Below are 26,558 nucleotides of genomic sequence, written 5' to 3'. Positions count from 1 at the left end.
GTATCGTTTCATTGTTATCTAATATATGAAAATTAATTTTTGTGCATTCGTATTTTATGCACTTCTGCACTGTTCATTCGATTGCGATAAAACTTTGGCAACTTATTGCTGGCACTTGGCGAAGGTTATAGGCATAGTACAATTATTACATTATATCTAATATATAAAAATGAATTATGTTTGCTCGTGCTTTATCCGCTGTCGTACCATTCATCCGACTGCAATAAAACTTTACCAACTTATTGCGTGTACTTGCGCGAAGGTTATAGGCATATTACAATTATTATATCATATATATAAAAATTAATTTTTCTTTGATCGTATTTTATGTGCTGCCGTAGCATTCATCGAATGACGATAAAACTTAGTCAACTTATTCCTTTGAACCTAGAAAAGCTATGTTTTTCATATGGCCAATTGGATGCTAACGAGTCGGACAGCCAAGAAATTTATTTGTTTTTGTCGACGGAAAAACTAAAAAAATATTGTCTACCCTAAAGTATTTGCATAATAAAGTAAAATAGATAAATATTATTTATACTTCTCCTTTATATATAATTCAGTTTTAATGAATGATGTATTCATTGTCGATAAGAAAATAAATACCGTTTTTGGCGATGAATTGATTGCCGTAATTATTGATTATGATGGAACCTTTTGTAAGTAACAGTCTTAATTGGGAGCTTCTTGGGTAAAGTATTTTGAAATTCCAAATTTTTAATAATTATGGAATCGTATTATTTTAGAAGTTTAAATTTATTGCACTATTCGAATCTCTATTTTTATCTCATCTCTATTTATTATAAAATGAATGTATGCGTTGACGTTCTGTAGACCTGACTATTTAGTCTATAGATCACTGTTTAGTCTATAGATATCAAACCTGACCTGATAGATGTCACCTGGCTGTTTAGCCTATAGATATCAACTTGGTACATCTATATTTTGTAGTGTCAAAATGTGCACATAAAAGGATTTTTTTTGAATTTTTATTTATTAAAAATTATGTGAAATTTTGGAAGTTTTTCCGCCATAACATCCGAAAATAATGTAGCACAAAATTGATTCTTACATTATTTTAAAATTAAACAAAAATTATCTTTTCAATTATATCAAATTTTTTACCGTTAGATTTTTCTAATTTTAATTATATTTCAACAAATATTTAAAAATGAATTTTTTTTTAATAATATATTTCTTATAAAATATATTCGATTAAGTTGCGTGTATGCGAAACGAATTGGCTTTTATCAACGTGTTACCATTATATTGATAAAGTCTGAAATTAAAAGATTAAGTCAGCTCTCACTACAAATTAAACTTAGTAAACTATAATTGTCTGCACATGTCCTGTATAAATAAAAAGCACAATTTAAAAAAATTGTTTTTGATTTATTAAAAAGAATATTTTAAGCATATTTAACAACTAATCGACAACAAACTGTTTCGCCAGTGATAATGGTTATGTTTAATATCAATTGAACCGCTGAGATAACTTCATGCCCATGATTTAGTCAATGTTAAAGCCGTGTTATTTTAATTGCCTACATATGTTCTGTTCATTGTGCACATAAAGCTTTCTAATGAAGATCAGTACCATTATTTCAAAGAGCTATTAAATACGTTAATGTCCATTTCATTTATCTTCGAATTCTCTTGGTATTATAACTTTTTTTTTATTCGTTTTATATACTATACAGATATTAAACAGAATCTTTCTTCTTTAGTTTTCAAACATGGATAAAAACCACGTGATTAATTTTTGTTTGAAACATTGAAAATATTTTGAATTTCTGGTCAACAATGTAATCAATCTATTTTTGGAAACTAGGCAAAACAATATTAAAAAAAATTGCCAAAATTCGGGAAAGATTTGCTACTATTATGTTGGTATCATTAAAAAGAAAATTTTTAATATTTTGAAGCGACGTAAAAGTTATTTTTGTGCAGTAATGTAGTAATGTTTTGTTGAGTAATGTAATAAGTTATTGAGAAAAAAAAACACCAAAATCAGCTTAATATATTTAAATAACTAAAATTTCAAAAAAAAAAAAAAAAAAAAAAATCACTCCGATGTACACTCAATTCTGGAAATGCTTAATAAAATGTACAATACACCGTAAGGCTTCTAATATAGTATAATTTGTATGTTTATCGAAATTTGAAGTTTAAAAATTTTTGCTGAGGGAGTCATTAAGACCCAGTTACATAAAATATTTAATTAAGCATATAAATGGGCCAAATTTGATATCTCTAGGTCAGACAGTTTGGCCTGGGTAATACTAACACGCATATATTCTCAGTTATTATTATTTTAATAATAATTTTTAAGTCATCGAAGCGCACTCTTCAGGTATAGTTACATTCAAGTCCCGTTTAAAAGCAACACTAAGGCTATTTTGGGACGATCTTTATAATATTTAACCACAGTCAGATGACGAGGACGACAACCGAAGCTGGCCACAACACTCTTCAAACTTCCACACCACACCAGCTTGAGGACGTTTGGTCCCGATGGATTTAACGTGCGCCAGACCCGCTTACACGACGGTTCTTCGATGGAATCGGGTCTTATAATTGAAATCTCAAATAATTGAAATCCTCCGCTTCCGAAGCTTAGACCTTACCATCAGGCCACCGTGGACCTACGCACACTTTGGAACCAATTCTTTAGTATATAGCCGTTCATTTTACCGACACCCGAAGGAAATCTGTCGTTTATAGCAACTTTGTTTGTATATTTAAATGAAATTTTTTTTTTATCTTTAAAATTTCTTGAGTGTTTCTACAAAGTTTTTTTTAAATCCATTTAAAGTACCAAATCAAACAAACCTATTGCTAATTGGTTAATTTACAAATTCTGTAAATTTGAAATTATTTTTGTTATCTCCTTTCATTAATATTTTACTATGAGAAGTAATTTTTACTGTTAAAATTTAATTAATTTAAGAATTATTTTTCATGCACAATATAAGCTTACCAAAATCTACCTAAGCCAAGGTGTATTGGAGAGTGAATAATCGTGGAATTTCTAACACAAAACTAACGATATTAAACCTTTTCTGAGTCCCCTTTTTATTTTCGTCACATCATCTTTTTTTTTTTTTTTTTGTAATTGTCAAAAAGTTCGGTCTCGAGATTTTGCCAAATTTTTACATTTCAGACCTCATTGAATTCCGAAAAGCTTGTTTTTGGAATTATGTTTGTCAATCTGTGACACGATAACTTAAAGCGCCTTGAGTTACGCAGATGAAATTTGGTATGTGGTCTTAACTCCTAATATATACATTTTTATCTAATTTTGAATGAAATATATCCAGAAGAAGTTTGTCTATTTGAGTGTAAGTGAACACGATAACAACAAATAGGAAATAACTCCATGGATAAGATTTGGTACACAATTTTGTGGGCTAAATTGTGGATCCTTATCGAATTTTGAATCAAATCTAGTTACGGGTTGATCATCAGTTTGTGCATTCTTATTCATGTAAAAAGCATTAACTCAAAAAATGCAACGATAAATGTATGTGATTTTATGATTAAAATTTTAGTTTAGCGCCGAATTTGGGTTTCGATTGGTCGATAAAAAGGTATCCAATTTATATACATTTCTTACATCCAATATTTCTTCCTATGCTACGAACCACTAAACGCTCATGTGTTGAGAATCGAGAAATAAACATCTGAGCACTTGTGGCGTTTACGGCCTTGCCTTAGGTTCAAAATTTTTATGCGAATTGAAAGGGAGATAATACTTTTGTTATGCAAGAAAATTTTGAGAAAACCACTCCCGATGAGGGGATAAAGGAAGAGGGTCCCATAATCCTATTTCCTTTACAAAAATTTTGTAGGAACTCCATCTATGAAAAATGAAAAAGAAAATGAAAAATTAACGAGTTATGAATAAAAGGTAATTGTTAAAAATAATTATTTCTGAAATTGTCTTGAGTTTATTCAAAGTAGATCGATCTTTTTATCCTTTCTAGGGCCGTGGGAAGTAGGCTTCCCACCAAATTTATCAATCTTTGTATGAATTTATGTAAGTTGGCATAAGTTCTAACAATTTTTTTTAGAAAGACATACATTTAGATGCTTTAGTTCTTTATTTTACACAAAATGATGTGTCTTGATTTGATACTTAATTATTAATTAACCAAATTAATTAATTAATCAAATTAAATTTATCTAAAAAGCTAAATGAATCCCTTTTCTTATTCTAATTTCAAGCCTAAAAATATTTTAACATTGTATGACTAGAAAAAAATGGCCCTTTAAAGGGTTAAACTGGTTTTGCTAATAAATGTTTACAAATCTAAAGAATATCTCAATGAAAGTTTTTGCGACCCTTTTTATCATTGCGGTTCATAGCTTAAGAAACTTTGATATTAAGCAAGTTGCTAAAATCACTGTTTCCGATTCTTTTTTGCTGTTGTTGTTGAAAATTTGTTGAATTAATGTTCCGCATTTATGTTTCATGAAATTTTCCTTTGAATGCAATTGACCCAGTTAAAATATTTTATAATTCGGATAAAAAAAAATCTAGTTTGGAGAGTTCGAATCATTGAATTCGAGACTTAAAGAAGATATAAAGAAATGCAAACAGCAGAAGATACCATTCAGTCAAAACCTTTTTAAACGATATATAATTGATAATGCTTGATTTCTGAAATGTTCATTTGGCTGCGATGGCCTGATTTTAAAGTGTATGCTTTGGTGCCGGAGGAATCTAGGTTCAAACCCCAATTCCATCGAAAAACCATCATATTAATGGGTTTAATGCACTTTCAACCCTTCGGGGTCGAATGTCTTCCTGTTGATGTGGTGCGGAAGCTTGAAGAGGGAAGTATTAGCTCAGGGTCGCCTTTGTAACCGGATGGTGGCCCAAAATTACGAAATTCGTTCCAAAATAACTTAATATATTTAAACTAAATTTGAAATGCCAATTTCAGAAGTGTATTTTTACGTATCGATAAGTACTTATATTTTGAAATCTCGATAAATACATTCTTTTTTTTTTTTCTCCCCTGAATACAAATTGCTCCATTTTCCGTTTCCTTACTGGAATTTTCTATGCAATCTACGCATTTTTATGTTAATTGTTAGAGGCAATTCAGATGAATCCTACTTATCTATAATGTTATCTTCTGTGGCATTCTAGTCAATTATCGTCTGCCATCATAGATAATATGATGAATAAATGGAAAATGAAAGTTGAATAAGATGAAAACATAGGAAATTGAAATATGACCTTAAAATTTCGTGTGTGTTATCATGCCTTATGTATTAATACTAATGTGATTCCTAAAGGGACGTAACAGATAGAGGAATAAACTGAAAATAGTCGAAAACTTTTAAACTGAAAATAGTCGAAAACTTTGAATTGTCCTGTTTTATCCGGGACGATTGCACACTTTCCTTCTTTCATTAATGATAAAGATTTTAGTAAAAGGTTATGAAACGTTTTTAGTGATAATACTAATATATTTATGGAATTCGATAACATTCAAAAGAATTACGATATGAAATTGAAAATATTCATTTTTACATTCGACGCAGCGTAAATGTTAGAAATGAGAATTTTTCAGTAATTAAAACTTAAAGACTTAGTTAAATATCATATTGAAAAATTTGCGATTTGAATCACTTAGAAGGAATTTGCGAGGAGGTACATTTTCGAACATTTTATTGTAAATCTGTACAAATCCGAGATTAAAACTTATAAGCCAATATTTATATAATAATGTGAGATTAAGTAGCAGAAAAAAAAAAGTGATTATAAGAATCTAATTATAAACTTTTGTTAAAATGCTTATTACATTTAATTTCTGTAACGTATAATTATTCAAAATGCAAAATGTCTTATGTTACTTTTGTCTGTTGACAATCATAGTGAAGTTCGGAACTCAATATCTAAGGGGAAAAAAAAAAAAAAAAAAAAAAAAAGATTTTGAAACTTAATTTTTTCCCTGCTTTGTGTTATACTGTCTTTCAGAGCCAAGAAGTTGAATAAGCTTTTAGCCTTTCTGAAAAATTGATTAATTTTCACAAAGAGTTTTAATCTTAACTCAAAAATTGATTTCTCATGGAGTTTCACAGCTTTGATTTCCAACAGGCAGTAGTAGTATTACATACAACTTCTTGCACTTTAAAAAGATGATTTATGGAAATATTTTACGAAAACATGTCAAGAAATTTTGAGAGTTTTGATGGACGTAATTCTGATAAATCTAGTTTTCTAAAAAGAAAAAAAAAAAAAAAGTCATTAAAAAAAAACCCAAGGATCTATTTGTAAATCAGGGTCTTATAAAGTATCATGTTGCAAGCAATGGAAAGATATTTTTTAAAAACATTCCTAGTTTACTGCAAGTGAATCATGATTTTTTTTTTTTTTTAAATCGGATTATGAACAGAAGATTTGATTCAAGTTCTCTAATCCCAGTTTTAGCTGTTTTGTATTCAATTTTGGATAGGGATTTAAGGCTAATAGAGTAAAATTAATTTTAGGGATATTTATAATTGCCATCTTATTACCAATATTCTGGGTAATGGATGCTTTGTTCGATTTTTGAAACAGTAAATAAATAAATCAATTAAAAAATGTAATGAATGTGAAATACTAAAGCAATTAGTTACATTTCGTAATGACGTTAAAAATAATTATATTATTGCGCAATGTAATTAATAAACGCCGTTAAATTTTTTGATCGATTTCCTTTTTCGTTATTCAATCATTTCCAGTTCCTTTATGAAATCGTTTTTTCACAAAATTCATTCGTTTGAATGACTCAGAATTTCTCTTTAGTTTATTTATTCGTCTGCGGAAATATTGGTCATTATGACAGATGAAAAATGGGTATTCAAAAGATAATCATATTATATGATTTTAAATCTTATTTTAAATTCATCATAACATCTTACTTCAGAATATATATATAGAAAGTCTATCATTTCTCGTTTAATTAAAGTCGTCTGTATTATATTATTTTTATGAAGAAAATGCTAAAGAATATAATTGACTGATTTCGATGAAAATTTTATTTTTAGTTCACAAAATAACTGTTTTAAATACGAATATAAATCCACATGTTTGAAAATGAAGAATTATTTTATAAATAATTCTGTGCGTTGCACACATTTACTTCGTTTTATATGATATTGTCATAAATGTAACTACTATTTTGTGTAATGCTTTCTTCATTTGTCTTCCTTCTTCGGATGTAAAGCTAATTTGAAGGTAATATTCTAAATTTTTTGATGTTCTCATTTTTATTTAATTTGCCAGAACTTTTAGAACAATTCTTTTTCAGTTCGCTGAAGGATAGTTTTTATAAATTAGGGGTGAATTTTAGTAAGCGAGTTTTAACATCGTATTATAGATTGCTATCCAAATTTTCACGAAAACCACCAATAGAAAATCTGTTCACATAAATAGGAACATAACCTAGAAATGCAGCAAACAAGCAAGATCGATTAAATTTGGTATATCTCTTTATGATTAAAAATGTAGATAATTACCAGATTTTGGGCCAAATCTGTCAAAAGTTGACTGTCTATTCTATTCGAATAGATGTGATACAATAATTCAAAAATGTAACCGACTACTTAAATGAAACTTGCTGTATGGTCTTGATACCAGAATTTTAAAATTATATGTAATTTTAAATTCAACAACAAAAGGAAAGATACCTAAATGCATTCTCAGTTCTTGTACTATCATTTTATAACCCCTTCGTATACAATCACGTGTCTGACATGCATCGAATGAGTGCTCTTCGCGCTAGTGTAGGAGATGGAATATTCCAAATAGAATGTGTCATCTAATTACGAAGTTAAGTAAATTTGTAGGTCAAGAGGTCAATGGACTGTTACTGGGAATAGTTATGAACTCTTAATCGCGCGAGACTGTATAGTTTTGTACTACCAACCAATATCTATTTAATTTAAAATGCTATGAATGTCTAGATGTAGGAATACGGAGTGACATTCTATACATGTCTGTATCAAATAACTTGTTTTTAAATCTCTGTTTATATTTGGGATTTGTTCTTAACCTTTTAGTTGACCGATATGATTGTTGATTCGAAGCTTAGATTGTGATAAAGGTTTGTCTTTTATTTCAAGGACATCAGAAATTCCGTTTTTCAGTTTTATCATGGATTATTGCTTCCATTTAAGACTGATGATGGTAAACATGTTTCAAAAATCTACACTTGGGTTAGTGTGAAAGTTGGAAAAGTTTGCAATATTGTCGAATTTTCTATTTATATTGCAAGCTTTGCTCACAAACATAAGACTGACACTTTTGCCTTTTGAGTTCTATCTATGTGATCGGGCATCTTAAGAATGCGACATTATTTCAATAAAGAGGATTATCTTCGGATCGGTTTTTTTTTGTATAATTAACCAATTTAGAAATCAATATTTAGCATGCTAATGATTTAATTTAGAGGCTGCATGATGTCGAATTCATTTATCTGCTTGAAAAAAATTACATATCAAATTAAGTCATGTGTGTTTTCAAAGATTTTTTTTTTAACATAAAAAATATGTTTGGATATACCGATAGTTTAAAGAAATATTTAAACTATTTGATTACATTATGTACAGATTTTTCATTATATTTTATTTTTTACACACTGCTATTTTTAAAATTTTTTTCCGGCATAAAATAAATCAATAAGTTGTAAGATGAATGAAATATGAAGTAAAATAAATAATTCCTTATAGTAAATTTTTCAATTATTTATATTATTATATTCAGTGATAAATAATCATTTTCGCCTTAGTAAAATTCAAAAGCCTTCAGAGCTTATTTTATACATGCATGTATAATGTTTGCTTATCAATTGAAATTTGTTTGAGCAAAAATTTTAAAAAGGATATGTTGCAATATTTTTTTAATGAAATTGATTGATTTTCAAAATAGATTTTACACTAAGATGTGTTCTAAACGATTCATTAATTTTTTTTAAAATTAAATGGGGTTTATTTGTTAAATAAGTTAAAGTTAAAATTTCTTTAATGAAATTACTTACTTTTTAACTAATTTTGCGCGAGAAATTAAAATGAAAATTCTCGTACTATTGTGTCTTATTTTTGTCAATTCCAACGGTGTTGGAGCAAATAGTTTTTCTTTACTATCATTGTACAAATTTTCTTGAATAAAATTAATCATTGAAATAAATTCAGGTGTGTAACATATATTTTCACGATATTTAAGGAAAATTTTTTTTTTTCAAAATAACGGCAAGATAATTCATTTTTTCATGTTACCATTGGAATTTTTTAAATAAAAATCCTAGACTATAACGATTTAAGAAAATAATTTTTCAAATGAATATTGCATTATTTTTATTTGTTATGAATTGCATTTTTGTATTATAAGTACAATTAATAGCAGTAATTTATTACGCATATTTGCGTAATAAATTACTGCTATTCTTTAGTCTTTCGGTAGTCTTTTGAATCACATCAATGATAGAATATTAGCAATTAAATATGCACTTATATGTAATAAATTATGTTTGATACTGAAAATTCGAATAAATACATTCATAATATAAAAAATTATTTATTAATTTTTGATTTTTCAAGATACAATGATTGTAGAAAGACAACATGCAGTTTATTATTCACTCTTAAAACTGACGTTCCGCCTTTAACAAATACATTGATTTGTGGATGGCTTGATTTGTTTTGTACAAATCTAAATTGTTTGTTGTGTAACTTATAATCTTATCTTAGCTGCTACTACTTACAAAATCTCAATTTGCCAACTGATCACAAGATATGTGTCTTGTGTTTCCATACTGACCTGGGATATGTTGTATAATAGTTTCTTTGCCAAATCTTATTGCTATGATGTATTCCGAATTCGATTGTGAAAATTTGTTTATTCGAGGTCCTTTAGAATTAGATGCTTATTTTATTAACCCTCTGAGCGAAATATCTTTCATTATGAGTAGTAAAAAGAGTTATGAGATTAAGACATATTGAATTTATTTAATAAGCGGATATTCAAAGGATGTTCCGATTGCAGGATTGGTTTAAAAGCATTGTTGTAGCGTTCTTTTAAATTTTGTTTTAAATATCGTTTGATCCGATCTGAAAAATGAGGAAATAGAATTCATCATTATAATACTTTGTCGAAAAATTCTAATTATTTTCGATGTTAAATTTTTGAATTTTTGTGCCGAAGTTACAATTGTCGTGAAGAATTATATTTCAGGAGGTTGATGGTTTCGAGTACAAGAGCAATTTCTGGCTGTGTTTCGAATCGATACTGCAGAAATAACTAGCGCATTATATATGCTATGATAGATTTAAAAAAAAAAAATTAAAAACGTGATATTTGAAATATTATTATTGCATTATTTTGGAGAAAGAAAAAGTGCTTTATGTTACATCGTTTCATCTTTCTTTGTTACGAGATGTCTTCATGGCATTTCATTTAATCTGTCATTCTTGCATCGGTGTTATAATATATTGGTCAATTTTGTGTTGTCATTGCTTTGAGAATATAAAGGCTTTCAAGAAATTCAATTTGTAAGATACAATATATTGTCCGATTGCATAATTAATATCCGAAATTTGTTAAGATAATAATTGTATTGTATTGTACATCTGTATTATTTTTGAAAACTCATATGATCACATCTGATCTGAGTAATTAATACGAGATCAGGATTTTATGATATGTTTTGAAAAGCTAAACTTATTGTATATAATTTCAATTATGAAAAAAATATTTGGACATCATTTTACCAAGTCCATTTAATAAAAGGAAACGCTACAAACACTACAAAATGCTCAGTTGATTGAATTTAGAATATTTTCAATAATGCACTCGTGCTATGCGTTACTTAATTGCTACCTATGGTGGTTTTTGTATTTTTAACAATGCTGTAGTTATTAAATACGCTGTTTAAAATATTACTTACTATACAGCTGGACTCTATAATTTGGAAGGATGGACAATTCATTATATATGTAAAAAAATATTAATATTATTTTTAATTTTTTTGAAAAAAATCTTTGAAGTTATCCTTTTTCTAAAAAATTAATGTAATATTAATAATGTATAATTTATCTGTTTCAGGGGGTTCCCGTCACTAGCTAAACACCATGATTATTATAATGATGATATTTATCGCAATTTGGAAGAGCTTGCCAAGTAAGATTTTTTTGCTATATTTTTATTTCTTTTTTTATTATTCATTTTATATTTTGTTGTATACTTGCCTGTTTTCAAATTCACTTATTTTTAAATTTATTCAAGCACCTTTATGAACAAATTTATTCAAGCACTTAAGGCACTGTTTGATTTTAATTTTTTTTTTTCTATTTTTGTTTGTGTGCAAGTAAAAAAGTAGTTAAGGCTGTATTATTTGAGTATTGTTTAAATATGAGATACAAGTAATTATTACCAAATTAATCTAAAATTATCTAAAAAGAAAATTTTCCTACTATTTTAAATTTTTAAATAAGCAGTGACTTTCCAACGTGTCATTTATAAATTGTCGGTTACATTAAATTTTTTTGACAGAATTGTATTCCTTGAAAATATCAATAATATTAAATTAACTTAATAAAATGTGAAAATTCAGTTATCTTTCATAAATATTTCCATATTCTAATATTTTTGCTTTTTAAGAGTATTTTCTAAAATTATTGTTTATAGTAATATTTGTCTTGATGCAAAAAGTTGTTTGAGGTTTCAGTTGGTTTTAGTTATCTGATTCAAAATTATATCAGTAATTAAGTATATGATCTTTTCAGTTATTTGATTTCATTTATATTTAAAATTGATCTTGAAACAGCTTCTCTAATGAATCTTGTCTTTGATTCTTTTTTTGAAAATTATTGTAGGGTGGTTGTGTTATACCAGTATTCCAATCAACAAAACTAATAAAATCATCTTGAATTGTTTTCTTTCATCCTTTGATTGGAGATTCTATAAATCTCTTTTGTCATTGACAAATAATTGATCATAATGAACATGGATTAAACCCTTCTGCATTACATGGCTTGCAGTCATTTTCCTTCATATTCAATTATTCTGTTATAGAAGAACATTCAAGAGGTAGAGCTCTAGATGTTATATTATATCTTTGATTGTTTAATAGTAATGAATGGGTAGGTGAGTTTGAACAATGATACAGATTTTTTTAGATGTTTTTGATTCATTAATATTTTTTTTAATATTTTGCAAAATTAATTTTCTATTGATTTTTTATGAAAGTTTAACTCATAATAAATGGCTTTTTTTGAAAATCTATCTTTATTAAGATAGGTTGTTTCCTCTATATGTCTTTTATTTGATGCAGTGGATAGCATTGACATTTGTAAATGGATTACACAATATCTATCATAAATAGCAAAACACTTTTTTAAATCAAACTTCTCAAAATATTGTTAAAAAAACCAGCTTCTGATTCAGTGAAGCATTTTTTTATTGTGTTTATTATCATATATATTTTAGCAAGTCTTATTACTAAATGCTGTATAAGCTGTAACAGCTTATTTTGTTTAATCATACTGAGCCAACTACTATCCTTTTAAGAGATATTTATATTATATTCTTTGAATATGATCATTACTTGTGCATATGAGTTAGATGCACCTTAAATTCCATTAAGATAAAATGTTCTTATTTTGGTTTAGTGGAGGAATTTTATAAAAGGAGGTGCTGTCTTATGAAGTTTTGAGTTTTATTCATTGAATGCTCATGGAATATCTGTCTTTAGTATTCAGTCATGTTTTTAAAGTTTCACTAATAATGCTACTTTGAAAAGACTTGACAACTTGATCAGATTTATAAATTCGTCTAACTAATAATTTAAATAGCTTTGGAATTGTGAGCAGTAAAAACTTCATTTTCAAGCATTAATAAATATTAGAATTTTATTTGATTTAAAAAGGAATAAAAATAGTTTTTAATCAAAACAAATAATTTATTCTGATACTATAGTCTTCTGCAAACTTTTTCATGGTTTTATTTTGACTTGTTTACATTCATGATAATCTAGTGATACAAAATCTCTTGATGGAACTAATGATTTCCATTTTTCTAAAATAAGTGATATAGCTCACTTATACTAAGTAGCAAAACATAAAGCCTTTAAATTAAGACTGTGTAACAGTTATATTGAGTTTTTTTGGATCTGGTTTTGGAGAACATTTAAATTAAAAAATTATCTTACGACTCTATAGCCATAATGAAGAGGAAACTATGGTTACACTTGAATTTCCTATTAGTCCACGTCGGAGTAAAGAAGAAGATATATATGAAGATCTTTGTTATGTTACTCTTAGGATTCAGGAGGTTAGTTAATGGAAATAAGTTTCTCCAATTTGCTTCATTGCATGTTAGAAGATTGCACTGGTTGCATTCAGTGTGAGCTCCACTAAGCGTCTTTTGTTTTGTTTCATTTTTGATTATTGGCTTCGGCATTTGACCATGAGCATGATTTTTGTTTTGTATCAGCTTGTTTTCTTTTTTGTTTTGAGAGCTTTTATGCATTGTTTTATTTGTTTCAAAGGCTTCAATATCACTTTTGAGTTTCTTTGAACAAATTTCCCTTCCATTAAATTTTAAGTTATCAAATTATTTTATTATTTCCTTTATTTGCTTTGCAATTCAAATGTGTGTTTAGCATGTAATTTATTTGTTGTTTAACAATGAAAAAAAATGTTTGTCTATTATGTGCATGATTTTGCATCTTTTTAATGTGCTTGCTATGCATGCTTTTTATCGTACAGTGAAACTGATTATGCGGCCAATGTGGAACAGCCATATACTCTGGCTGATGAAGACAGAGAAGAGGCTTATGATGTGTATGAAGATATAGTTCAGTATAAACCATCAAAGGTATAATTTTATACATTAAAGTATTAATCTTTATTGATGTATAGGTTTGACTAATTATTTTTTAGTAAAAGAATAGAAAATATAAAATTTGTTTATCTTTAGAGTAAAATTCGAACTGACGACAAACAAAATGTATGACAAATGGAAAAAAATGGATTATTCCGCACAAAAAATGTTATGAATTAAGAATAATTTGAATTATAAATTTGGGAATAATAATCTTTAAATGTTGATACTTTTTATTCTGTTTTATGTGGAGTTGCAGTCTTTTGCATGGCAAGACAATAAAATTATATTTTCATTTTTATTATAAATTAAATTAATAATAAATTTAATAGGATAGGGTAATTAAATTAAAGCATAAGGATACTAAGAAATTTAAATGAGTTTTTATTTAAATGAAAAGTGCGTTCAAAATAAAATTTATTAGGAGAAATTCAGTTGATTTACCTTTTTTTTCGGAGAACTTAGTGATAGCCTTTTACAAATAAATATGCACAATTATAATGAAATAATCTGATATTGAGTAATCTTATGAAAGTATTAATTTTTTACAATACATATACATAAGATAGTTTTTTTTTAACCAGAGGATTGAAAGGATTGTATTGGGAGCAGTGTAATTGGTTCTAAAAATTTTATATAATTAAAAAAAAATATTTTCAATTAAATTATATAATTATCACATCATTAAATTATATCATTGTAAAATCACAAATTTAAAGTATTGTACTTTGAAATAGTTTGTTATTGTATTTTCTTTGGAAAAAAAAAAAAAAAAAACCACCACTGAAACCAAATATCATTATAAATATTGATTTTTAATGAAATTAGTTTTAATACATTATTAATACTACTAAATTTTTCTTGCAATGATCTTGCCCTCCAAATAAAAATAAAATAAGTAATAAAGTAAAGCTAAGTGATGATCATTGATAAAGCCAACAGAGTTGTTAAATAAAGCAAATGAAAGAGAGTATAAAGCCATGCCACTGATTTTTATGAATTTATTATTGACTGTTTTCAATAATTTTCTTTTTTTAAAAATCAATATAAGGATATTAAAAAAATATTTTATACATTTATTTGATTTTATTTGGTAACATTGATTTAAACCTTTTTTAACATTAATTTTTCCCCCCAATTTATTGAGAACTATATTTATAAAGCATCATGGGCCATATTTATGCTTGTAAATCGAGTTTAAAGAATTGATAGAAGTCATTATACTCAACAATTTTAATAAAATAGTCATGAAGTTATGATTGTTATGTCTTTTTTTTAAACACATCACTACAGTTGAGTTTTTTTTTTTTTTTTTTTTTTTTTTAAACAAATCCAGTGAACATTTTCATTTTCACTGGATATTTTAAGCAAAGTTTGGTACCATATAAATATTGCTTCAATGAAATGAGAACGTTTTTTTTATTATCTTTGTATGCATTTTTGATTTCTTTGCTCTTAAGAGGCAATTCATTCATTTCAGTAGCAGTAATAAAGTATATGACTACAAAAATAGCTTGATATGATTTATTGAAAGATAATTAAAATGTAGAAGAATTTGATATAACATATTTTAAGAGAAATTTACTTTTTTAATAAAATACTGTCAAATTTGTTCTAGATAAATGATTTAAAAATTTTGTATTGTTCTTTTCCTTTCATTTCTTTTTTACTAATCTAATTAAATAGCTTTCAATCATAGGGTAGCATTTTTCTGAAAGTAATATCAAACTTTTAGAATCTCTCTCATTTATTTTTTTTAATCATTACTTTGTCCAAAGCATGATTAAATAATCTTTTTTTGGGATTCACAAAATTATCTATTTAAAGTTCTATAGTTTTGAATGGAGATAAAAATTATTTACTATTTCTAAGAATTAAAATTTTACTTTATTGCAGAATGTTTCGGCTACACATCCTGTGCATCCTGTCGAAAAAAGAGACTACTGTATAAAAGAACTTATTGAAACAGAAAAGAACTATATTGAAGCATTAAATATGATTATAAAGGTATACAAAGTTTTATTTTATAATGTTAATTTTCTCTTTATGCGTGATGCAGTATTTTTTAAAGTAATCACACCAGAAATATTTAATAAAAGATTTTGTATTAAAAATTCAAGAAAAGAATGTTCACAATTTTTTCATGTGATTTGCTTTTGAATCTGAATAAAATTTAACATAGTTTATTTATAAACTGTGGATTAATTTTTTTTTATAAAAGTGAAAATTAGGAGTAATGGTAACATTTTATTATGAAAAACTCTTTATCGATAAAGTACTGGTTATCCCTCTTTTTTGTCTTATAATAAGGTTTAAAATATGAATTGACATTTGCATTTTTTTAAAGAAAATATTGATCTATAATAATACAATTGCTAATTCTCTCTGTAATGTATTGTAATGTTTTAGGGATTTATTGTTTTTCTCTTTTTATTCGTGATCTTTAGCATTTCATGAGACCACTGAAATCCATCTTGGCAGCAGATATAAGAAAAGTTATTTTTATGAATATTAAGGTATGTAATACTATGTATGCTACTTGAAAATGTTCTTAATATTTTTCAAATATATAATCCAGAAATAATAATTTTGTATTTATTATAGGAACTAGCAGAAATACACACTGGTTTTCATAGTGAATTGTACAAAGCTTGCACATCAAGTCAATATAAAATAAGTGAATGTTTTCTACATTGGAAAGATAAGTTCATTGTTTATGGTGAATATTGTTCCAAGTTACCTGCTGCGCAAGAGAAGGTTGAAGAGCTTTCAAATAAGAGTGAAGTTATCAATCAAGCAATTCTTGTAAGATTTTACTTCGTTTATTTAAATTATCAATTACTTTTTAGAAGATTTTGGTTGTGGATATCTAGACTTAAATGAATAGTTAATAATATTAAATGTGAATTTATTCTTAAATAATCTTATAGGTAAATTTTGACTAGTTTAACTTATTTCATGTATTTCTATCAAGTTGTTTTTGTAGCTAACCATCGTTTTATTCTTCATTTTACATAGGAATGTTAATCTATTAGATTTGCACCCTTTATTTAAAAAATAATTTGAAAGCTATTTGTGAATAAATATTGCTGTGAACTGTGATTTGATAATTCTCTGCTACCTTTTCTCTCCAAAGTGTCATCTGATTAAGAGGACTGCAGCCAAATTAACTGTGCACAAAAAAAAATTTGTGCCATTTTTTTTATTTTTTTTTTAAATTTTTGTTTTCATGGTATTTTAGCTTGTATGAATTTAACTGTTATTCTAAAATAAATAAATAAATAAAAATGCTAACATTATGCTTGGCATATTGGCTGACAAACTGGTAGAAAAGTATAATAACCTTTTCTATTTGCATATAATTTATAATTACAACAATAGCAATTGTGTTGTTGTTTCTTTTTGTCATAGACAAGCCCGCTGATTTCGTCAGAGATTTTTAAGGCGAGAGAGTATATCTTGTTTTTCCGTAGTGTCATCTAGGACCAAGAGTATGTCTTAGCTACTCATGCATCACAACCCTTTTTACGGGGTGGACTTCATTCATGCATTTCATTCACTCATCCACAGATCTCAATTTATACCTGAATCAGAGAACGATCACCTCTTAACCAGTACCCCCAGTAGTATTACTCTCAACATGGAGGACTTTGTGACCACAAAAGATTTATACATGTGCCAGCCACCACACACATGGAGAGTCTTCGGCTGGCGAGGTTCGAACTTACAACCCAAGGGATGCAAATCCAACGCCCTACCAATCAGACTATCCCTGCCCATTTTATTTTAACAATAAGCTAAAAATGATGTAATAACTTTATTATGAATAAGATTTTATATTTTACTTTTGTTATTTGATAGATTGGAAACGATGATGTATTTATATATTTGATATATATTTATTTATAGCAGTTTAGTTTCCTACTTTGAAATTAAACAACATGATTTGATATTTTTTATAGCGTTGCCAACAAGAGGCTAATGGTGGAAAGTTTAAGCTTAGAGATCTTCTCTCGGTTCCTATGCAGAGGATTCTCAAATATCATTTGTTACTAAAAGTAAGTAATTGAAATGATAACAGATATATGCTTTTCTAGAAATAGTTCTTAATTAAATGAATATTAATTAATTAATTTGAAATTTGCCTTCAGAACATTTTCTGTTATATAGAATGTATGTGTGCTTGTTTTTTTTTTTTTTTTTTTTCCCCCACAGTTTGCTGTGACTTTATTGTACCATGAATAACCATCATTTTTTTAGATTTTTAATATTAATTGCTTATTCTCATTTTTTATGTGAATGTGTGAATAAGAAATATGTCATTATCCATTGATATATGCTATGCAAAATAAATTTTTGATTGATTTTAATCACCACTATCATTAGCTACTATTGTATGATTCTTCAGTTTTCCCCTCTATTGTTACTTTAAAAATAAAGCACTATTAATTTCAAATGAAATATGTCATACTTAAAAAAATAATCCTAACACTTTAGTGCTGTGAAGATTCCTTATTTTATTCAAAGCTTACAAATATTATTAAACATGCATTATTTCAAGATACTAAAATATTTTGTAGAAATATCATGCATATAAACTTATGCCAATTTCGATTTTTTTTAGTGATTTTACATTTCCAAAAGTTTAATTTCTTTTGAAAAATTGAAGAAACAATATAAGCAGCTGTAATTTATTTTTGTTTTACTATAAATTACATTGTTAACAAAATCCTCTGCATGCTTCTTCTAAAAAAAAGTAGTTGTGTAATTATAGAGTATAGTTTGTTACAAATTTTTCTGAACACAATAGCTTACTGAAAGTGCATCACGCTTTAATTTAAAAATAAAGAAAAGTGTACCATTTTTCCTCACTTTTAAATTAAAACAATAAATAACATATAGTAAAAAAACAAAACAAAAAAAAACACAACAGATGGATTATTTAAGGAAAGATTTTAACTGTTAATTGTGATTTACTTGATACATTTTATTAAATTAAAAGCACTAAAAATCATAATATCAAATAAATACTTTTATAATAAAGAAAATCAAGCATAAGATAATTACTTTTCTATGTAATTGAAAATAAGATTCTTTAATATTCTAACCAATTTAAAAGCAATAATTTAATTTTTCTATATAATCATATGGACTCACATTAATTGCATATTTTTATTTCATTTCAATAATTTTAAATCCTTTCAGGAATTAATCAGAAATACCCCCAAAACCCATGAGGATTACTTTGGTCTTCAGAAAGCTTTGGATGCTATGCTGGTATGTATCACTTGTAATATAAATTATATGCTTCAGCAGAATTTCTCGTGGTATTTTAATTTTTTATTTAGATTTTATTTTTTTAAAGTTTCATTTTCATGGTTCTTGAAGTAATGTCCATATTATTGCTTGAAAATATGCTTTTCATTCTCCCTCCTTGTTATGCTTATCTATATGTTTGCAAAAGATTATCAGAAGAGATTTATAATTACAATATCAATATAAGTATATATATTGAAATTAATTGCTCCTTCTTCTTCTTTTTTTTTTTTAGTCTTTTATTTCAAGAATTTTATTCATTAAGGTTAAGTTTGTCGGTTTTTGTTACAAAAACACAGTATAGTTCAGAATATTTATTAGTGTTTCAAATGAAATGTATAATCTAAACCATTGATTTGGTATTTTCTATAGTACTTCAATTTGGTCAAAAATCAATGTTTTAAATGCGCTTACATTACACTTTTTCTGTTTTGATCTGAAGGATTTACATTTTAATATATTTTTATTTTAGTATATTTTAGAATAATTGTCTTCATTCTTGAAATTAAATTGTTACTACTTATATTTTATTGTGGGTGTTTCAATCATTGTTGATAATTGAGATGTGAAGAATTTCCTTATAAAAGATTTTTGTAATAATTTTTAAATTTAATATATATATATATGGTTAAGATTAATTTCAAAGTTAAGCTCCAATGTTTTTTTTGTGTTTTTTTCACATTTATAAACATTACTTCACTTTTCCGTAATATTATTGGATGTGTATAAATATATTATCTTCTTTTAGTTTTACTTTTTTATTATAATGTGCTAAATTTTTTGTGGAATCAGTTAAGAATTTATTTTATTAGAAGAATCATGAAATTTTTTCAATATTTTACAAAAACTCCAATGCAGAATGATTGCAAGAATTAATTTTATGTATTTTGCAAACATGTTTGGAATCAGTAAGCTAATTATTGGTTTATCTGAATTTCAGTCAAATTTTAGTTGAGGACAGAAAGGGAAGAAAGAAATAGGCAAGTTCATATACAATGAACAAATCATGTATAATGCTTCTAAATTAATTTTATTTAATGTGTGTAAAAATATGAAATTTGAAATGTTTTGCTTGTTTGCTATTAAGATTGAGCTACAAATTGAAAATATTTCTGAAATTTTTCTGAGACAGACAGCTAATTAGTTGATTATCAAATTATTATTATGAATTGTTTTATTTAACAAAGGTGGCCAGTGTTAAAGAAAATTGTTAAAATTATTTATGTATTTTTTTTACCACTTGCATCTGATTTTAAATATGCACCTGAGTCCTTTTTCTAATGTTTGAATACTTAATTTTTAGGATCTAGCACAGTATATCAATGAAGTTAAGCGAGACAATGAAACTCTTCAGATTATTCGGGATATTCAAGCCAGCATTACTGATTTGAGGATGGTAATTATATTTTTTATGTTAAAAAGAACAAAAGTAGTGTTCTTTTGTTTCCTTACTGTTTTTACTGTGCTGCCTGTTGCCTCTAGTTGCTTTTAATTTCATTATTTGTAAAATTGTGCACATTCTGCAGACACTCTTATTGATTTCTTCATTATATTTGTATCACTATTTATGATCAATATTTTAATACTTTTGTATAAAATTTAATATGTTGTAGAATAAGTTGTGAAAAATAATTCTGGATTTTTGAGGTAGTAAAATTTAAAAAATATGTTAAAAGAACTTTTTTAAAAAAAAATTCTCTATACATCTATTAAATTTTAGATGAAAGTATTTCCCAGAGTAGTCTGTCATACATTTTTTATATTTAATCTATTTAAAAACTTTCACTGTTCTATGTCAGTATATAATAATGTCACATGTAGGGATTGCAATATCGGACCAAAAGTTCCGGGATACCGGTTTTAATACCGGTATTAGAAATTTTAGGAAAAGAAAGAAAACACGGATGTTTCTTTGTTTTATTTACCAGTTTTATTAGAGAATGTAAATATCACAAAAATAATTTGTAACTTTTAAATTATAACAGTATATAAAGAATCATAAAAAAGTAAAAGAATATCTTCTTTATTTCATTCACAAATAAGTTTGTTGTTGTTTCTGATCCAAGGTAGTATAGCTGCGCTATACCACCTCTATGAAACCAAGGAAATCTAAAAAGTCCAAAAACAATAGCGAATTCCTTAAAATCTCAAAAATCGTAAAATTTAAACATTTAAGAATATGATTGGGGGAAGCTTGATCTGCCTTGCACCAAAGACATTCACCAAAGATCCTCTGTCCGTGTTGGAAGATGAAGGATTTGGTGTGTCCACTTAAAAAACAAGAGAGAGCCGTTGGCTGTTTTCTAGAGATATTCATATGGTGACGCCAACTGGGATTCTTACCAAAGTATAAAGGGTAAGCAGGTGGGATTCTCCAAAGTGCACTCGACTCCATCTTTTTGATAGAGGAGATTTCAGAATAAGTGTTGCATCACCATGGAATATGTCAGCTGAGGCAGTCTTAGCTAAATTATCCACTATCTCATTAACATTTAAACCAACATGTGAGGAAACCCACTGAAAGTATATAGAGTGTTCAGCGGAGAGCCTGGCAATATTAATGTTTAGATAAACAAAAAAACTGTTAACATCACTATTCAGTCTGTGGTACTATTACAAATTTTTGAAATGTGATCTTAAAAACATAATGCATCAATTGTACTGTCATTAAGCCTGGAATGTAATTTTGTGCGAAAATTATCAGCTGTCAAAAACACTCTTTCGGCATCTACGATAATTGGTGGTACTGTTAGCAATGCACGATATACTTTTTCCATATATTTACCTCTAAATACCTCATCTTCAAAAAAATCGATTACTTGTCGGATGGTTTTGGATATAGCTGATTTCTGTATTGTATTTTGGTTTGTTGAATTTTTTTTATCGCTAATTTTAATTTTTGTTCAAGAGACAATTCCTTTCACATTAGTGCCATCATAACCTCTGATAATTGTATCGAATTCTTTTGGATGTGGATAGGTTTGTGGGTAAAAAATTTGTAAGAAAATTTACTTCAAACTTGATCAGATTTGAATTGGTTAGTCTCTTTTCTTCTTTTTCATTTTTAAAATCATTATAATTATGTAAATACCGTAAGACATTTTCTATTTCCGTATGCCTTTCTTCTGTGAGATTTTTCCATGTAATATATAATTCTTCAGATAGTGATGTGTGCTGTTCTTTCAGTGACTGCAACATGAAATTTATTGTTGCATTAGGCTGTTAATAAATTAGAATCTCTCCGACATAACGCCTCAACAGTCAGTTTTAATATTAAGTTTATATTAAGTTATAACAACCTGTTCTGGATATTAAGTCGAATTCACTATCTGAAAAATTAATTTGCTGATTTAAGTCGATTATTGCTTTTTGGATGGATTTCTCAGTTTCAAAAGTCATTCCATCATTAAGAGTAAATTGTTCCAACATGTTTTAGAATCTCCTCCTAAATATCTCCTTTCATCTTTCCTCTCACTCCTATTTTGTCAAAGTAAACCCATGCTAATACATGCACAAAAGGTGGAGGGTTTTACAATCCATTGTCATACAGTATTTTATCACTTCTCTTGATTGTACGATGCAACTTTGTATTCACAGTCTAATTAATTTCGTCCATTAGGGAAACACAAAAATATATACTATTTTGCTATGTTGGCGATCACTGAACAATTTAAACAATTATAAGACAGTTTAAAAGATTTCTAGTAAATACCGAAAAATCGATATTTAAACTTGTGAATACCAGTATTACAAAATTGTACAAAGGGCTCAAAATACCGGTATTCGGTTTACCGGTATTGCAATCCCTAGTCACATGGTATTGCTGGTTTTTTTACAAAAATAACGAGGAAGTTCTTTATTTTACTTTCTCAAATACTTTAACATAGAAGAGTTACTTATAACATGCAGTCAGAGTTAATTATATTAATGTGGTGTGTAACTCAAAGATCTCTAATAATATCAATAAAAATGCTGCATAGTAATTTATCAATTAATAGCAACAACTATAAAAAACGAATTTGATACAGACCTATTTTTTTTTAAACTTTATTTTTAATATGGTTTTTTTTTTTTTTTTTTTTGTGTGTGTGTGTGTGTGTGCGAGATGAAGGGATTTATCAAAATCCTGAAACAGAATTTTGTAATTGTAATAATATTTTCTCTTCATTTATTAGAAAATCTAAGAAATGTGAGGAATGTATTTGTTTTGTAACAAATTGTTAAAAATGAAAAAAAAAAAAAAAAAAAAAAAAAAAAGCCCTCATGCTACTTTTATGCAGTTATTTGTTTTTAAGCAATGTTTTATACAGTTGAAAAAATCTTGAATAACTGGAAAATTATTTATCTTGAAATTTCATTTTACCATCTGTTCCTTATTATATTCATGATGATTGATTCAATTGTTTTTATAAATTTTTATGAATCTTTGCTAATAGTTAAAAACCTGAACTGATTTTTTGTAGTTCCTTAATTTTTAAGTTTGTCTTTTCTTAATGCAAGTTTTTCTTGGTATTATTATCTTACATTGTTTCAATTAATAATAATTTTTTGTTAAGAGATTTTTCCATATCCTTCTAATAAAAAAATTTCTGCTTAGCCTGAAGATCTGGAATTGAAAGACTATGGAAGACTGTTGAAAGATGGAGAACTGAAAATAAGGTCACATGATGACAATAGATTAAAGAATAGGTATTTTATTCCCTTTTTAGTGACCTAAAGTTTTTTTTTGTATAATTTTGAAATTGTTTTATTCCTTATGCATTGCCTATTTGCAGCTTTTTTTGCAGAAACATTTTATTTAGCTAATTTTAAATGCTTAGTAATCATATTTGCTAATTCTGCAGTAAATGTATTTATAATATATGGTTCAGTTAATTTTTTGAGCAAATATTCACGCTACATTTATTATATAAAAATTAAATTACATTTTTTTCTTTCAATTGATGTTTAAAACTACATTTCTATTTATTTATTTTCAGATATGTTTTCATCTTTGACAAAGTAATGCTGATGTGTAAATCTACAAGGGTTTGTATTTCATTACTATCATTTAACAAGTTTTAGATTTTTTAAAAACCAAAGTAAAAAATGTTATTCATAATAAATGTTATAGATTTATATAATTTTAACAAATTATATTATGTGTTTGAAGAAATTGGGTAATGAAAAAGAATATTATTGCTGTAATTTGTTAACTGATATGTTTAATTAGCAGTTTCAAAAGTTTGCTTAAACTCAACATTCAGTCTCGCTTTAATCTTCCAGCAACTCTATTTAAATAGATGCTTATATATTTGAAAATAATTAAAGGATTTTGTAATTATGTGCAAATAATGTACAGTACATGAGATTGAAAATTCAAATCATTTTATTGTTTTTTAATAATTAATTATTTAAATAATTTTTTTAAGCAAAATAATCGATCTTAGCATTAGATTATGAATGAAAGCTCTTAGCTTGTTGTTGATTGTTTAGAATCGCATTCGTTACTTGTTTCTTAAAATTTTCTAAATGTATTTTTTGTATCTGTAATTTTTTCGATTTTATTATGAATTTATTATAATGATTTTGCATAAATTTCTTTATTCATATTGTATTTAAAGTTAAAAAAAGGATCCTTTAATTATTTTGTAATTTATTAAATGCTATATATTTTAAATGTTGATTATATTCCTATTTATGCAGAAATATTATATGTTATTTATTTGTAACTAACTGAAAAGGAAAATAATTTTTGTTTGTTTTTATGATGCTTCAGTGTTAATATTCATGTCATTTTTACATATGTAATTATTGATTTTCTTCCATTTTTATGCTTCTCTAGATTATGGATAAACTTTTAGGGGTAAGATTTTATAAAAATGCTTATAAAGCTGTGATGTTTATTAGTTACAAATTTAATTCTTTTTTTCATTTTGTCATGTCAATAATGGGAAAATAATGAATTATCAAGCGAGGTTGAAGGTTTGGCAGAATTTTACATTTTATTGAATAAAATCTACTGGGAAATAAACTTTGTAATATTCTGTTATGAGATTTATTTAAAAAAAATTGTAAATCATGAATAAATGTATGCACCATTCTATTTTTTTAATGCATTAAAAAAATACTTTCTGAAATGAAAATTTTTAAAAAGTGAATAATCTTAAAGGAAAGAAATTAGAGATTAAATCTCTCTGTTCATTTGATACTGTATTAAAATAATTTTCTGATTATTAATAAGATCACATTTTTCTATTTTGAAACATAATGTTTATAAAATTTGAAAAAAAAAAAATATGTTTATTAATTTTAGGGAGAGCAATACAGTTTCAAAGAAGCTTTGGTTCTCCTTGATTATAAAGTAGAAGATGTTCCAAATACAGCTAGAGTTGGAAGTAGAGATAAAGTAATTAGAATTTAATTTTTCTAGATTTTTTTTTTAAAGTCATGAAAAGTCATTTTTATAAATGAAGTCTAAATCGCCATTTTTATATTTTGATCGGTGATATGCAAAAGAAAATATCATATTCCACAAATGTATATATTTCTGTATGACTTTATTTTCTGAAACATTGAAACTTAATAATCTTATAACCTAACTCAATAAACTTATATTCTAAACTTAATTTTAGAAAATAAGCAATGTTAGAAACTTTTCTTAATATTAGAAAATATGATTGATTTTGATTGAGATCATTTGAAATGATGTGATTCTGATGGTTGTGTGACAGTATTTACCCTATTTAGTTATTATCAAAATGACTGTTTTCACTTATTTGGGTATTTTTAGTATAAGATTGCAAACAGGCATTTTTTTGCAATTTTGATTCAATGTTAATTATAATTTATAAATTTGGATGATTCCATAAACTGATTGGTGCTATTTAGTTGTTAATAATGTTCACATTTATAAGCCTTTGATTTTTTGACTTTTTTTTGTTAGATAACACAATTATATCTAAATAGATATCTTTTATTGTTCATGCTTTCCTCTAAATATTTTCATTTCAAAACTCGGTTGTTTTTATTTTTGAATTTCTAAGTTGTTTGAGCTTGCAAATTTAAAAGGAAATATGCTCAAAAATTTCAGAATGATTAAGGAAAAGAATTAATACATAAAGGCTGGTTTGCCTTAGAATATATTTGTTTTTACAGATATTTATCACTTTTATGTGTTTTAAATAAAGGGTTTTGGCATTTGTTGCTTTCATGGTTGTATTACTTATAGGTAATGATTTTATTTGAAAAGTTTGTCTTAAATTGTAGTTGTTTTTTTTACAAAGGGTCCCTCTTCTCATTAAATTGTTTAGAAGTTGGATGAAAATAAAATTCAATGGAAAAAAATTAAAAGCATTCTGTGCAGAAAGTTATTTAAAAGGGGATA

General features: G+C 26.5%; 1 protein-coding gene across 7 annotated transcripts in view; it reads left to right on the top strand.

Annotated features, from left to right (window-relative positions):
• LOC129963149 (protein vav-like) overlaps positions 1–26,558 on the top strand; it is a 54,354-nt gene that overhangs the window by 13,578 nt on the left and 14,218 nt on the right. For 2 of the 7 annotated variants that reach the window (XM_056077253.1, XM_056077256.1), the window contains 12 exons: positions 11,099–11,173; positions 13,762–13,870; positions 15,773–15,883; positions 16,324–16,392; positions 16,481–16,681; positions 17,839–17,934; positions 19,082–19,153; positions 20,496–20,588; positions 23,790–23,881; positions 24,172–24,220; positions 25,017–25,037; positions 25,488–25,580. In XM_056077253.1, the coding sequence (XP_055933228.1) occupies positions 11,099–11,173; positions 13,762–13,870; positions 15,773–15,883; positions 16,324–16,392; positions 16,481–16,681; positions 17,839–17,934; positions 19,082–19,153; positions 20,496–20,588; positions 23,790–23,881; positions 24,172–24,220; positions 25,017–25,037; positions 25,488–25,580 (1,081 nt within the window). Of the gene's footprint in view, positions 1–10,360; positions 10,990–11,098; positions 11,174–13,212; positions 13,325–13,761; positions 13,871–15,772; positions 15,884–16,323; positions 16,393–16,480; positions 16,682–17,838; positions 17,935–19,081; positions 19,154–20,495; positions 20,589–23,789; positions 23,882–24,171; positions 24,221–25,016; positions 25,038–25,487; positions 25,581–26,558 lie in introns of those variants that run through there. The other 5 variants (XM_056077252.1, XM_056077255.1, XM_056077257.1 and 2 more) reach the window with 4 other exon arrangements.

Source organism: Argiope bruennichi, chromosome 3 (genome assembly GCF_947563725.1).
Source record: "Argiope bruennichi chromosome 3, qqArgBrue1.1, whole genome shotgun sequence".
Lineage (NCBI taxonomy): Eukaryota > Metazoa > Arthropoda > Arachnida > Araneae > Araneidae > Argiope > Argiope bruennichi.
Note: the sequence above shows the minus strand (reverse complement) of the source record. Positions and strands in the feature narration are given on the sequence as shown.